General features: G+C 37.1%; 1 protein-coding gene and 1 long non-coding RNA gene across 3 annotated transcripts; one reads left to right on the top strand and one right to left on the bottom strand.

Annotated features, from left to right (window-relative positions):
• Positions 1-1,908: 1,908 nt before the first annotated feature.
• Positions 1,909-4,540, top strand: LOC113009726 (uncharacterized). Of its 2 annotated transcripts, XR_003270240.1 has the most exons (4): positions 1,909-2,231; positions 2,316-2,473; positions 2,804-2,981; positions 3,159-4,540. It is a non-coding gene; the product is annotated as an uncharacterized LOC113009726 (long non-coding RNA). The 2 variants fall into 2 exon arrangements; XR_003270239.1 differs by having other exon boundaries at positions 1,910-2,473.
• A 969-nt stretch (positions 4,541-5,509) lies between these two features.
• On the bottom strand, positions 5,510-8,734 carry LOC113009391 (uncharacterized). The gene is made up of 9 exons (XM_026147660.1): positions 8,240-8,734; positions 7,929-8,073; positions 7,789-7,832; positions 7,617-7,646; positions 7,259-7,303; positions 6,412-6,450; positions 6,214-6,234; positions 5,969-6,113; positions 5,510-5,788 (listed from the first exon to the last, which is right to left on the bottom strand). The coding sequence occupies exons 1-9, from the start codon at positions 8,423-8,425 to the stop codon at positions 5,706-5,708; spliced, it is 738 nt and encodes a 245-aa protein (XP_026003445.1). The 5' UTR covers positions 8,426-8,734; the 3' UTR covers positions 5,510-5,705.
• Positions 8,735-12,118: the final 3,384 nt, after the last annotated feature.

The raw sequence follows: 12,118 nt of genomic DNA, 5'->3' as shown, positions 1-12,118 counted from the left end.
CAGGGTTTAAATACACTGGGAAGTAACGAGGGGAATGAGACACAGAAGGAGGGCACAGCTGGGAGAAATCAGGACTGACGAGACAAGCAAAGCAGGACGCATTCACATGAGACACGGATCATCAAAGTAAAACAGGAAGTATCACACAGAGACGCGAACTTGACACAGTGGAGACAGCAACTAAGCAATACAGAGACATAAACCATAAGGCAGAGGTCTAAGAACCAAAATACACAGGGAAATACTCAGCTGGGAACACAAGAGACTAGACTAGAGAGAGTAACAAAAAACCAACCATGAGAACATAATGCACAATGCAGAGTGACAGAAAACAAGAAACTCAAACATGCAAAGACACACAATTACACAGAACAGAGGGGACACAGAGAGACATGAAGGGCAAGGGATCAAAACTAGAAGCCATAGAATAAATCACACACAAGTACAATAATACAAAAATCACAAAGAACTAAAAACGCTGGGTCAGGAGACCCAGGACCGTGACAAAAATTACACAAACACGAAATTTGTCTGTGGGACCATTTTTGGTCATTTGCATTTTTCAATTCCAAGTAGGGTTGCCAACTCCCTGAAAAATAAATAAGGGACACCTCGTGGCCAGGGCCGGGCAACCCAATTGTCTTCACCCTTCCCTGTGTGGTGAATTTTTTTTTAGCTCTTTTTTTGTGTGTGACATTATTTTTTTAACCATTTGACTTGAAGTTCATTTAAGTAGATGCATATTCTTTGTGATATGAACACATGGGAAACAAATGATAATTTATCCATTTATTTTTAACGCAAAATGATAACATTAACACAATAAAATAGGTATCTTTCCTAAACGAAAGACTGGTACGCTTCACTTTTTGTGCAAAATGACAAAATTAACACAAAGAACTCTGTCCTGCTTAAACTAAAATTATATAAATTAATAGAAAACAATAGAAAGAAAAACATTATTGTAACAGTGCACATTTAGTGCAATTAGAAAAGTGCAAAAAAAAAAAGTCTGTGGAACACCTGTAAACACAACATTTGTGCCTCAAAGGCCTTGACTGTAGCTGAAAGTTGAAGTAAAAAAAACCCAACAAACTCATGAACTCAAGCTCAATGCTACATTATGTGGAAACAGACTACTTTTTCCATTTGTGTTTTTTTTTTTAGCTCTTGCTGCAGTTAGGAGTTGTTTGTCGTTCAGGATTGCAGAGTAAAACTCTGAGCAAGACATATCATAATTTAGACTGACAATGAGCTCACTTCTAATTAATTCAGTAGAACATTTTTTCCGCACATCAGTCCACTTATTCTTCATTAGAGAGAAAATCCTCTCCTCAAACCCAGTGGAAGATGGGATGCTGAGTACAAAGGATACAACAGCCTGCATATTGGGGAGGTCAGCTGCCTGAAGAATTTCCATCCACTTCTCTGCTGTTCCCTTGGACTGCCACTTTTCCTTCTCCTGATGTTCTTTGGTGAGGTGCTTCAGAAGGCTGGTTGCAGTGACACACTCTTCATAAAGCTCATCCATAGAGATGTTTAACCTGCCAATAGAGATGAGAAGTTGTACATAGTGGTAAGTGGTACATAGAACATTTACAGTGGTAAATAAATGGAAAAAATTTATTGTATATGTTTATAACGTTGTATAGCATTTAAACAATACAATAAGTATAGTTTATTTATTATGTATTTATCCATCATTATATTAAGTATATGAACTCCTTGAATTTGTAAAATAGTGTATAAAAGATTGCATGCGTGTGTATATACACTACAAACAAAGTTAATGACTATGGTTTTATTTATATATGTTATCTATCAATTGTATTTGTTTATTTTTAACCATCAATACTATTAAAACATGGTTTATTATTTCACTGGCAAATGTTTTCTCTTGTTGAGAACTTCCACTAAACAATACCGGGATAGACACAACACTTAAAAAGTTAACGGCTACAACAACGGGGAATAATTGTTTAAAAAGAAGCCATGCGTTGGATCCGATTCCTCCCACCCAAATGTTATTTAGGTGAAAATAAAACTGCCACCGGACACGTTTGCTTGAGGAATCCATCAGACCAGACCACCTCCATTTTATGAACCCACAGAACCCTCCCCATCCAGCTCTCCCCTCCTCACCCCTCCTCCTCTCCCATCCTCTGTGTGGAAAAAACCATGTTTCAGAACTGTCGGATGTTTATGGACGGGGAATCCAAAGAGTTGCCTTGGTATGTGCAAATACCTTTTACGTAGCCCATCTCAAATTACGTTAAAAAAAATAAAGAAGGCAATTTCAGAATACCTGTCTCCAGCTATCCCTCCTAGGTCAACAAAGGCACCCATCTTCCACCATGAGCAACAGGAAGGCCTAACCCAGAAGAAGCCTAACATGAAAAAACAACATTATCTGTTACCTTGTACAGACTGGTGGAGATCGGAGATTTTAACGAGGAGTGGCCAGAGACAAACGGTATGTAAAATCCACCCTGAATGAAAGAGCTGAACCTCGGAGGAATAGAGTACAATCGGATGATCCACACTTTTTTTTTATTAAAGTTTGCAAAATTTACAGACTTATTAAAGCGGTTGATCATCAGAAAAATGTTTCAGAAGACTGTTATCATCAATCTCTGAATAAAAATAACCACAAACTTAGTAACTTTGATTAAACCAGCTATCTCAATAGAAGGACACAGACTCTAATTGAGGAGATGCTAAAAACTCAGCTCAGAGATAAATTTTTATCCTTCATGACTATTATAACCAAAGCATAGAGTATGAGTTTAAAATTTGTTTTCAGTTTTCTAGAGAGGCCCCTTTGAGATGGCAGCATCCTGGGAGAAACGGAACCTGGGCCGCCGTCTCCAGCCCGAGTCGTTGGACCAGAACCAGGCGGTGGTTATAGCCGAGCTAGCAGACTGGAATCCAGCTACCACACCAGCAGTGACACACCCAGTAAACCAGAACAACAGCCACAGGTGAGCAGGGAAACGACACAGCTGAATAACCGTGTCAACCCCTCACTGAAACAATACAGCTTTGAGTTACACTCACAAACCTACACAGATTGAAACCTTGTGTGCAGACCTGCCTCCAAACAAGAATAACAGAGGACTCCTCCTCTTATTGTCTTCCTTCCTCACCATCCTCACCAGAACGACAGGTCTGCACTCCAACGAGAGACCCCAACACACAGAGGAAACTGCAGGACTGGAATCTTCATGTGAAGAAAATATCTGTGATCATCGGTGACTCCTATGTGCACAGACTCCTCCGTCCTATAAAGCAGAGGGGTACAGATCGACAGATTTCCATGAGCGAAATGTTGCCACCCGGTGAGGCCCAGTTGGAGAAAGCACCCTGTGGAAAATCTGGTTTTATAACTTTGGACTGAATACCAGTGATGGAGCTGAAAATGGGACTAAAGGCAGAGCAGTCAGCAATCTTTCTAAGGCCCTTATCTGTAAAGAACAAGCCACAATGTTGGATCTTAACAACTTTATTACAGGTTTAGATGAACTGATTCCTGCACTTCCTACTGTGATATTCGGCACAGAAGGACAACATTCACTCGACTAGTAGAGCAGCAATGTGTATGTTAGAACAGTGGAACCAGTGTGTAAATGAGCCATCCCCATAAGCCTTGGAAAAGTGGGAGGAGTGATTCACCTTTCTTAAGTTCCAATGCTCAGTAGGTCCTTTGGACAGAAATAAGTTCTTCTTCTTTCAATAATTGTTTATTCTGTTCATTATAGAATCAGCTATGCTCCAGTGGTCAGGAGAAGCTTCTGCTATATGAAGCTGTTACAGTGCTTTTTGTTACACTGAACGAGAGTAGTTTTTCTTGTTGCTTGTTTGATCTACTTCCATTTAAAAGATTATAATTACTGAAGTGAATGTGTTTTCAGATAGTTTACAGTGCCACTGAAGCTCCACTCAACCAAGTGTGCCTCAACAGTCTGAAATGAAAAGATTTTTCTTGCTTTTTTATAAAACAATATAATATAAAATAATATAATATAATATAAAACAATAATTTTGGATGTTTCTTTCGGCTCTTGAGGTGCCCTCATTGAGTGGGGTTTGCCCAGTATCCTCGAGGGTATGTGAGGAGCCTTCCATAGTTGGGTTGTTTGGTTTTTACCCCAGCAGCCATTCATCTCCATCTCAACAGTTCATGACCAACATGCCGTGGCTGCCCCCTGTACCTGTTGAGTACCTGTACCCTCATCCACTGGAGCCTGGACCTCCAGCTGATTGCAGCCACTTCAGTGCAAGGAGGAGATGCTCGCTTTTTGTGTGACTGTCTGTCACCCTTCCCTTTCTACCCTAACCCATTTTCCACTCCAGCTTCTACCCGACCCGGTTCAGACCCCTCCTCAGTCAGGGAGGGGTCTGAACAGACTGTCGCAGGATTCTCATTAATACAGGAAAGAAGGGATTTGAAGACGAGATGAGGACTTTTAGCAATTCCCTCCCCCAACCAAATCCTAACTTTAAGCCACTATCCAGTCCTGTCCCCCTTCTCTCCTCATACCGGTACCCACAGTTCATGACCTGTGTTCATGGCCTTTTGTTGTGGGCAGTCTGAGGTACACCTGTGCACTACTCATGATGTCAGATCAGCATCCTGATGTGGCACACCTGTGAGGTGGGATGGATTATCTCAGTATAGCAGATGTGCCCACTACCACACATTTGGACTGATTTGTGACCACTGTTTGGGAGGGATGGTTATATTGTGTATCTGGAATGAATTTTAGATCTCTACGTCCATCCCATGGGGAATGGGAGCAGTAACAAAGGTGTTGCGTTTATATTTTTGTTGAGTGTATATATATTATGTTTTAGTATTTGTTCAGTAATGGATTAGGTTATAATTTTATCAGAAAACTGTACAGTAATTTTGGGCGTGGATCACAAGGTGAAGGGTGGGGGTCACCCAGAGTCAGAATCCAGTAAGATATCTGTGTCACCTTTTACAGTTTTCCTGTAATCTGATGTAAAAGATGAGAATATATAGAGTACAGTACTGTAAATCTGGTAAATTTTAGTATTCATTTTCTGGAAAACCATACAGTAATTTGGGGTAGATCACTGGGTAAAAAGTGGAGATGGCCTAGAGCCAGAATCTAGAGAAATATCAGTGTCACCTCTTACAGTTTTTGTGTAATCTGAGCTCAAAGATGAGGATAATAAAAGTACAGTACTGTATATTGGGTAAAGTTTACTGTTAATTTTCTCTGAATCGTACAGTAATTTGGGCTGTGGATCACAGGGTGAAAAGTGGAGATGAACCAAAACTGGGCCCATACGGTAAAAAAAAAATATTTTGAAATATATTTTGAAATATATTTCAAAATATACAAAAATTGGCCAAAAAATATATGCGCTAAAATACATTTCAAAATATATTTATATTTTATATATATATTAATATATATCTATAGAGTTTATAGAGATACAGATATATTTTCCACATAATTTTACCTTTTTTTTTCCCCTCGATGGAAAGTCTATCCAGTTCACATTACAGTAATACTAACACCCCTTTTGGTCATCTATCCTTACTCTCCAGCATTCAATCTGTTGACCTTCTTTGTCTGAGTCCAACCACTTCAATGCTTCATCACCTATCTGTGCAATTTTTATTGTTGCAAAGTGAGTTACTTGTGCAGTATGCAATTTTAGATACACAGTCTTCACTTACTATATATGGCTGTCATGGTTTCTTTATCAAGGGCAGTTCTTCGCTCTGCGCCGATGTCTGTTTTGCTGTGTCCTCCTATAAAAAGCATTAACATTTGAGTGTCTGGCTAGTTACATTTCCAAAAATCTGATCTTTGTTCATCTAAACATTTGAACTACAATATTATGCTTTTTGGTAAAGAAACTGGTGACAGAGAAGTAGGCTTTTTAAAATACTATTAGCTAACCATTGGAACTAAGTTTCAAAGCTGTTTACCTTTTAAATTGCTCTGGATCAAAACCTCCAGTGGGAAGACGGCCATCAGAAGAACATGCACCATTAAAGTGGGTGTTTGGGCCTGAAGAGCAGTAGCCCACTGATGTTTCAGAATTTTTATCCCTGTAGCATGTGCTAACTCCACCTGTGGTTGCAATCACATAAAAAGAGTGTTTCAATATAAATTGTTTTTAAAAAACACATTTGAGTTTGCACCTACCTAAATTCTCAGCAAAATTACTTACATATTCAGCATCACTGGAACCCTTTAAATAAATAAACACATACATATGAAGTCAACAATGTTGTTACAGACAGAGTATTACTGGTAAACTAAATGAAAGAAGGAAGAACTCAGAATAACTTAGATGATTGAGTCTTTACACTTTAATAAGAAAGATTGACATTTCGCGGTGGCACAAAGCAAAATCAAAAATACTTACTTTAGAATCCCCAGACGCTTTGCATGAAGAGTTGGGCACCTATAAAGGAGAATATTTAAAGATTAAAAAAAATACACATAGCATTGACTGCCATAAAACCACTGAATAAATATCAGAATGTGACAATGTTGCACAACAATCTAAACCTTGTAAGTCATGTGACATATTTTGATGACGTAAATATATCTATACAATTCAAGTAAATAGGTACAGCATACATGTTCTGGAGAAAAAACAAACAAACAAACAAGCAAAAAAAAAAACAATATATAAGAATCCAGTGGGGTAAAAAATCTCTTCTGAAGAATATAGTTCATTTTGGGTGAAAAACAAAACATTCCTCTAAAATATATATACTGACATCAGCAATCAACATCATGATTGTAATTATTTCCCTACTAGTCCATCTACTGCTCTGTGCATGTGTCAAGCACTACGACTGTATCTATGCATATAAATTCACCATATATATCCTGCAAAAATGTCTTGTTATGGTCAAAAAAAGGCAAACAAACAAAGGCATTCAATCAGAGATGAGAAATTAATCGGGAATATCAATTATATGGTAAATGGCCTGTATTTGTATAGCGCTAGTCCCTAAGGACCCCAAAGCGCTTTACACATTCAGTCATCAACCCATTCACACACTGGTGATGGCAGCTAAAAAAACACAATCCTTATTAAGCAATGTCTAACCAGTAGTACTGGTCTGAATGACAACAAACATAGCTAGTGTTTGGGAAAATCTGTTATAAAACAGTTATTATTTCAATAGTTATGCTTAGCATGTGACATAATATCACGTGACACAGACACTGCGTAAAAAACCACAACAACTAATACTTACTTTAGGAGGATGAGGGAGGGCAGCATCAGGTTGAGACTTTGACATCTGTAAGAGAAAAACTGATGTATTAGAAACAAGTCATTTAAAAATACATTAATGTGGCAGACTGTTCCCTGTTCCGATGCAGTGTACAAGTACAATCAGGGCTGTCACAACAATGGGGCGGTGCCAAGTCGTCGCAACCCTAGGTACAATGTACAAGTACATATAACTACATATGTGAATAAAGCAAGAATCTGTTTAGGTTAGGCACACTGCTGACTGATGCTTGTTAGGTTTATATGATTGCAAACTGCACAAAAACAACAAAGCAACAAAATTAATGGTAATGACAAAAAATTAATTAGATTTTACTTACGTCAGGAAGATCTGCATTCATTTTCATGGGCTAAAATAAATAGGCACAAACATTACTGCTAAACAACCCAAAAAAAACTCCAAAAGGCCTCAAAATGATTAAAAAGGCAAGGAAATGTGGAACATTGTAATTAGTGATTATTAATGAAGGATAACTGTGCTTTGTTTCTAACCTTGGTAATTAAATGCTGTGTAGCCTGAAGGAGAGGTGGGATTTCTGTGAAAGTGAAATTAAATGTGAATAGGTTTTGATAGTTATTGTATATGACAAGTGTAAACACACACATAAAACATGCAATAGTACAGTACTTACTTTCAAGTATTTCATTTTTCAGCCTATCGTTCTCTCTTTTTAGATTCGAGTTCTCTTCTCTCAACTGATTAATGACACGCTGTAGATGTTCAAGTTTCTTTTCATTCCATAACTTTAGATCGTTTTGTTGGTCTGTTGGGTATGCCTAAGAAATGGAACAAAAAACTCTCTCTTTAAAAGCCACCTTCTGTATGAAGGAATGATCTCAAAATGTTAGGGGAGGGTTACACATACATATATATATACACAAAACAGGTATATATATATATTAGTATATATGTCTGTGTGTGTACGCGTGGCGAAACACTCACCTTTTTCTTAGCTGCCGGTTCGTCTGTGACCTCTGTGGCCTCAAGGAGTTTCATAGAAGGTTTACTTTTTCTCTTAAGCACCTCTGGCTTGGGTAGTTGTTCTTCGATTTCCTTAAGCTTTGTTTGCAAAGTTTTTTCCCTTTCTGAGGAGGCAGAATAATAATAAAAAAGGCTAAAGTACATCATAATATAATTAAGTTACATATTTTGATTAACAAATAAGCGACAATAAAGTAATATTATACTGGAGAAAAGGCACCTGCTAGCTTAATGATGGAGGCTTCATAGACCGGCCACCCGCCTTTTGGCTCCTTGGCGCCTTGTCGCCACTCCACCAAATAAACGTCCTTTTCCTCCAAACCGTTTAAGTATTCCTCCTCATCAAAATCCCGAATGTGTTCAGTTGGCAGAATTGAGAACTTTCCATCTTCCGACCACTTAATTAACGCGAACATTATCCGCTTGTGTCTTCCCGTCTGTATATCGGCCATTCGGAAATTGCGCCTCAAACATCGGTTATATTTCAAAAAAAAAAAAAGGGGGGGGGGGGGGGAAGAAACAACAACTAATAATTTTTTTTATTACTATTATTAATATTTTTTGCGCGTTCATTGCACATGTTTGGGAATATTTCAATATTTACTTTTTATTTTATCTTTATTTATAAAAAGCACAATGGCAACGCGCATGCGCATACTCTGCTCCGCTCATTAACCTTTACACTTTCACACAACCTACAGATCTAGAACGAAGACGCTGCATTTTTTGAATAATCTCTGGTGAGCATAGATTTCATAGAAAAAACATATTATATTGTTTTAAGTACCTTTTTTTCGATTAATCCTGTGACGTACAAAGACGGACGTTTTTGGGACTTTACGTTTAAGTTTTTAAAGTTTTTGTTAAGGTCTCCATTGCGTGTGCAGACGCTCGCGGAAGAAGACGCTGCAATTTTGCGAACTCCCTGGAAAACTGCTCGGTAAGCATATATTTCACTACATTTATTTTATATGTTGCAGTTTCTGTTTTACAATCCTCCATGTTTTCTTCAATGTGATTTTAATGTCATCAACAGGTCACGTGTGAGTCAAAATGAGCGAGCCTCCTGAAAGGATTTCGTATAAACGTTATCTAACTGATCCTGAAGAGGAAATTCCTTCAAGAACCAAACGGAGATGGGCACAAAAAGAAAGGTGTGTTGGTAATGTAATATCCCTCACTCTTTAACATTAACGAATGCCATAGGGCAATCAATCAATTAATCTAGTGGCAATCACTAAGGATGCCACAATTATGTAATCGTTCAAAGTGGCAAATAATCGTCCACTGCATGCTTAAGATGTTTGTTTGTTTTTTATCAAGAATAAACAAAGCCAATGTGTAATAGACATTTGGGGCTTAATACTCCAGAATAGCATTGAAGGATTTTCAATTAGTGTTTTCAGCTTATGTTCTTGTAAAAATAGGACATGCAGTTGCTTAAAACAATGGTATAAACATCATTCTAAGTAAATTTTATCAAATGTAATTAATAGCCACAATGAAAATTGTAAGGAAAAAATGATCTTTATAAATTACCATACCATAAGGTACTCTGGCTCCCAAATGAATGATCTGGAGTTGGAGTTGGCTCTTTTAAACAGGGAATGTAGCTAGGCTATGTCTAATCTGCTTATTAATGATCAATAAACATCTTTATAAGTGATCACATCTTTATCATGTTAATAGCAGTTCACTTAGAGTTCAAATATAGCAATAAGCAATTTCTATTTTCTTTATTGTATATTTTCTTTTTCAGAATTAAGGTTGCAGAAGAAGAACTTCAGAATGTTATCAAGGAATGTCAAAAGGTATGCCTTATGATATGATTGGTGGTTCAATTTGCATTTTTGTAAATTCATAAATGAACAGTTCAACCAAAAATGTAAATTCTCTAATCAATTGCTCACTCTTAAGTTGTTATAAACCTGTATGAATTTCTTTTGAACAAAATAATGTTGATAACCAAACAGTTGCTGGTCCCCATTGACATAGTATGGACATAGTATGAAATAACAACACTATGGAAGTCAGTAGGGACAAGAAACTGGTTATCAACATTCTTGAAAATATCTTCTTTTGTGTTCAACAGAACAAAGAAATAGGTTTAGAACAACTTGAGGGTGATGATTACCAAAAGAACATTTTATTCCTTTTATCTTATCATCCATTTTATCTTATCCCTTAGCATTTAATTACCTCAGTTATACCAAATAATAAATGCTTGATTCATATTAATATTAATAATAATCTTATTGGTCTCTTTTTAAGGTTAGTGTTGGAATACAAACATTTTGGGTTAACTGTAATAAAAACACTTTTAATGCATAAACCTAAATTAAATCTATTCTGAATATTGGACTATAGATTTGTCGAAATAAGTACACAATTGTTAGTTGAATTTTCAAGTCAAGAAATGAAATCAAAAAGATCATTACATTTCTAGACATTATTTTTTAAAGAATATTCATGAATTAGTGCATTGAACAAGAAAAAATAAAACAAGTAATCATTGTTCTAATTATGATTTTTACGGTAATTTCTACTTTCTACTGCAATCATATATTCTTACAGAATTTATCATGAAAGAAAGCACTAAGCATTCATTTTGACAGCCTAAGCACACTTAAATTTTGGCAAGACTGAATGGACATGTCAAATAGTGCACAATTAGTGAATGAGACCAATTTCAAATTTCTGCTGTAATGTTAAAAAAAGAGATGCATAAATACAGAGAAGACGGTTACAGGGCAGATCTCACCGATATAGACATGAATGCGTCTATGAGTCCACTAGGTTAATGCTCTTACACTGAAGATTTGCTTACAGGACCCATAATTCTCTCTCTCGCTTCTCTTTTCAAGGAAATCCCAGACACCCTTCCAGAAGACAGAACTCTGCTGATGACTAATGATGAAGAGTGCACTGCAGGTCCTGTTCAGATAGAGGTCCCAGTGGATTCAGGTCAAACTAAAGAGCAAAATCAACTACTACTTCTGGCACTTAAGCTCAAACACAGTTTGACCAATGACTGTCTTAAAGATATCATGAAAATCCTTAATGTTGTTGGTGGCAGTGATTCAGCATGCAGGACAAAATATTCATTTTACAAAGCTTTTGATGATACAAAAGACATCATGAAAATCTGTTATGTGTGTGAACAGTGCAGTAATATAATGTCAGCTGAACTGGACCAAGTTCATTGTGTTCAATGCAACAGCACCTATGACAAAGCAAGTAGGTTTACCAATAACTTTTTCATATACCTCTCCTTGGAAGATCAACTCAAAAATCTCTTGAGAATGCCAGGAATTACAGATGAATTAATAGGAAGGCAAACAGAAACATCTACTTCTCTCAGTGACATTTGTGATGGTTTTTTGTATCAGAAAGCTTTAAGTGGTTCAGAAACGGCCCTTCAAACCCTCAGCTTAACATTTAGCTGTGATGGTGTGCCAGTTTTTAAAAAGTCCCCTTGTAGTATTTGGCCCCTTTTTTGCACCATTAATGAATTGCCATTGAAAACAAGACAGGATAATGTACTTCTTTGTGCACTATGGTTCGGGGATGAGAAGCCTCACATGAGAAGTTTCTTAAAACCTTTCATTGATGAGTGTGTGGGCCTACAGGACAGTGGTTTCACATGGGAAGATGACAAAGGCGTTTCTGTCAATACCAAAGTAATCCCTCTAATTCTAATGAGTGACTCAGTTGCCAGACCTCTGATCCAAAATTTTAAACAGTTTAATGGTGAATACGGATGCTCCTACTGCCTTCATGAAGGAAAGGTAGTTGAAAAAGGCAGAGGATTCACTCGTGTATATCCTTTTCAGAAGGACA

Source organism: Astatotilapia calliptera, chromosome 17 (genome assembly GCF_900246225.1).
Source record: "Astatotilapia calliptera chromosome 17, fAstCal1.2, whole genome shotgun sequence".
Classification (NCBI taxonomy): Eukaryota; Metazoa; Chordata; class Actinopteri; order Cichliformes; family Cichlidae; genus Astatotilapia; species Astatotilapia calliptera.
The sequence above is the reverse complement of the archived record's forward strand: the minus strand, read 5'-3'. Positions and strand labels throughout refer to the sequence as shown.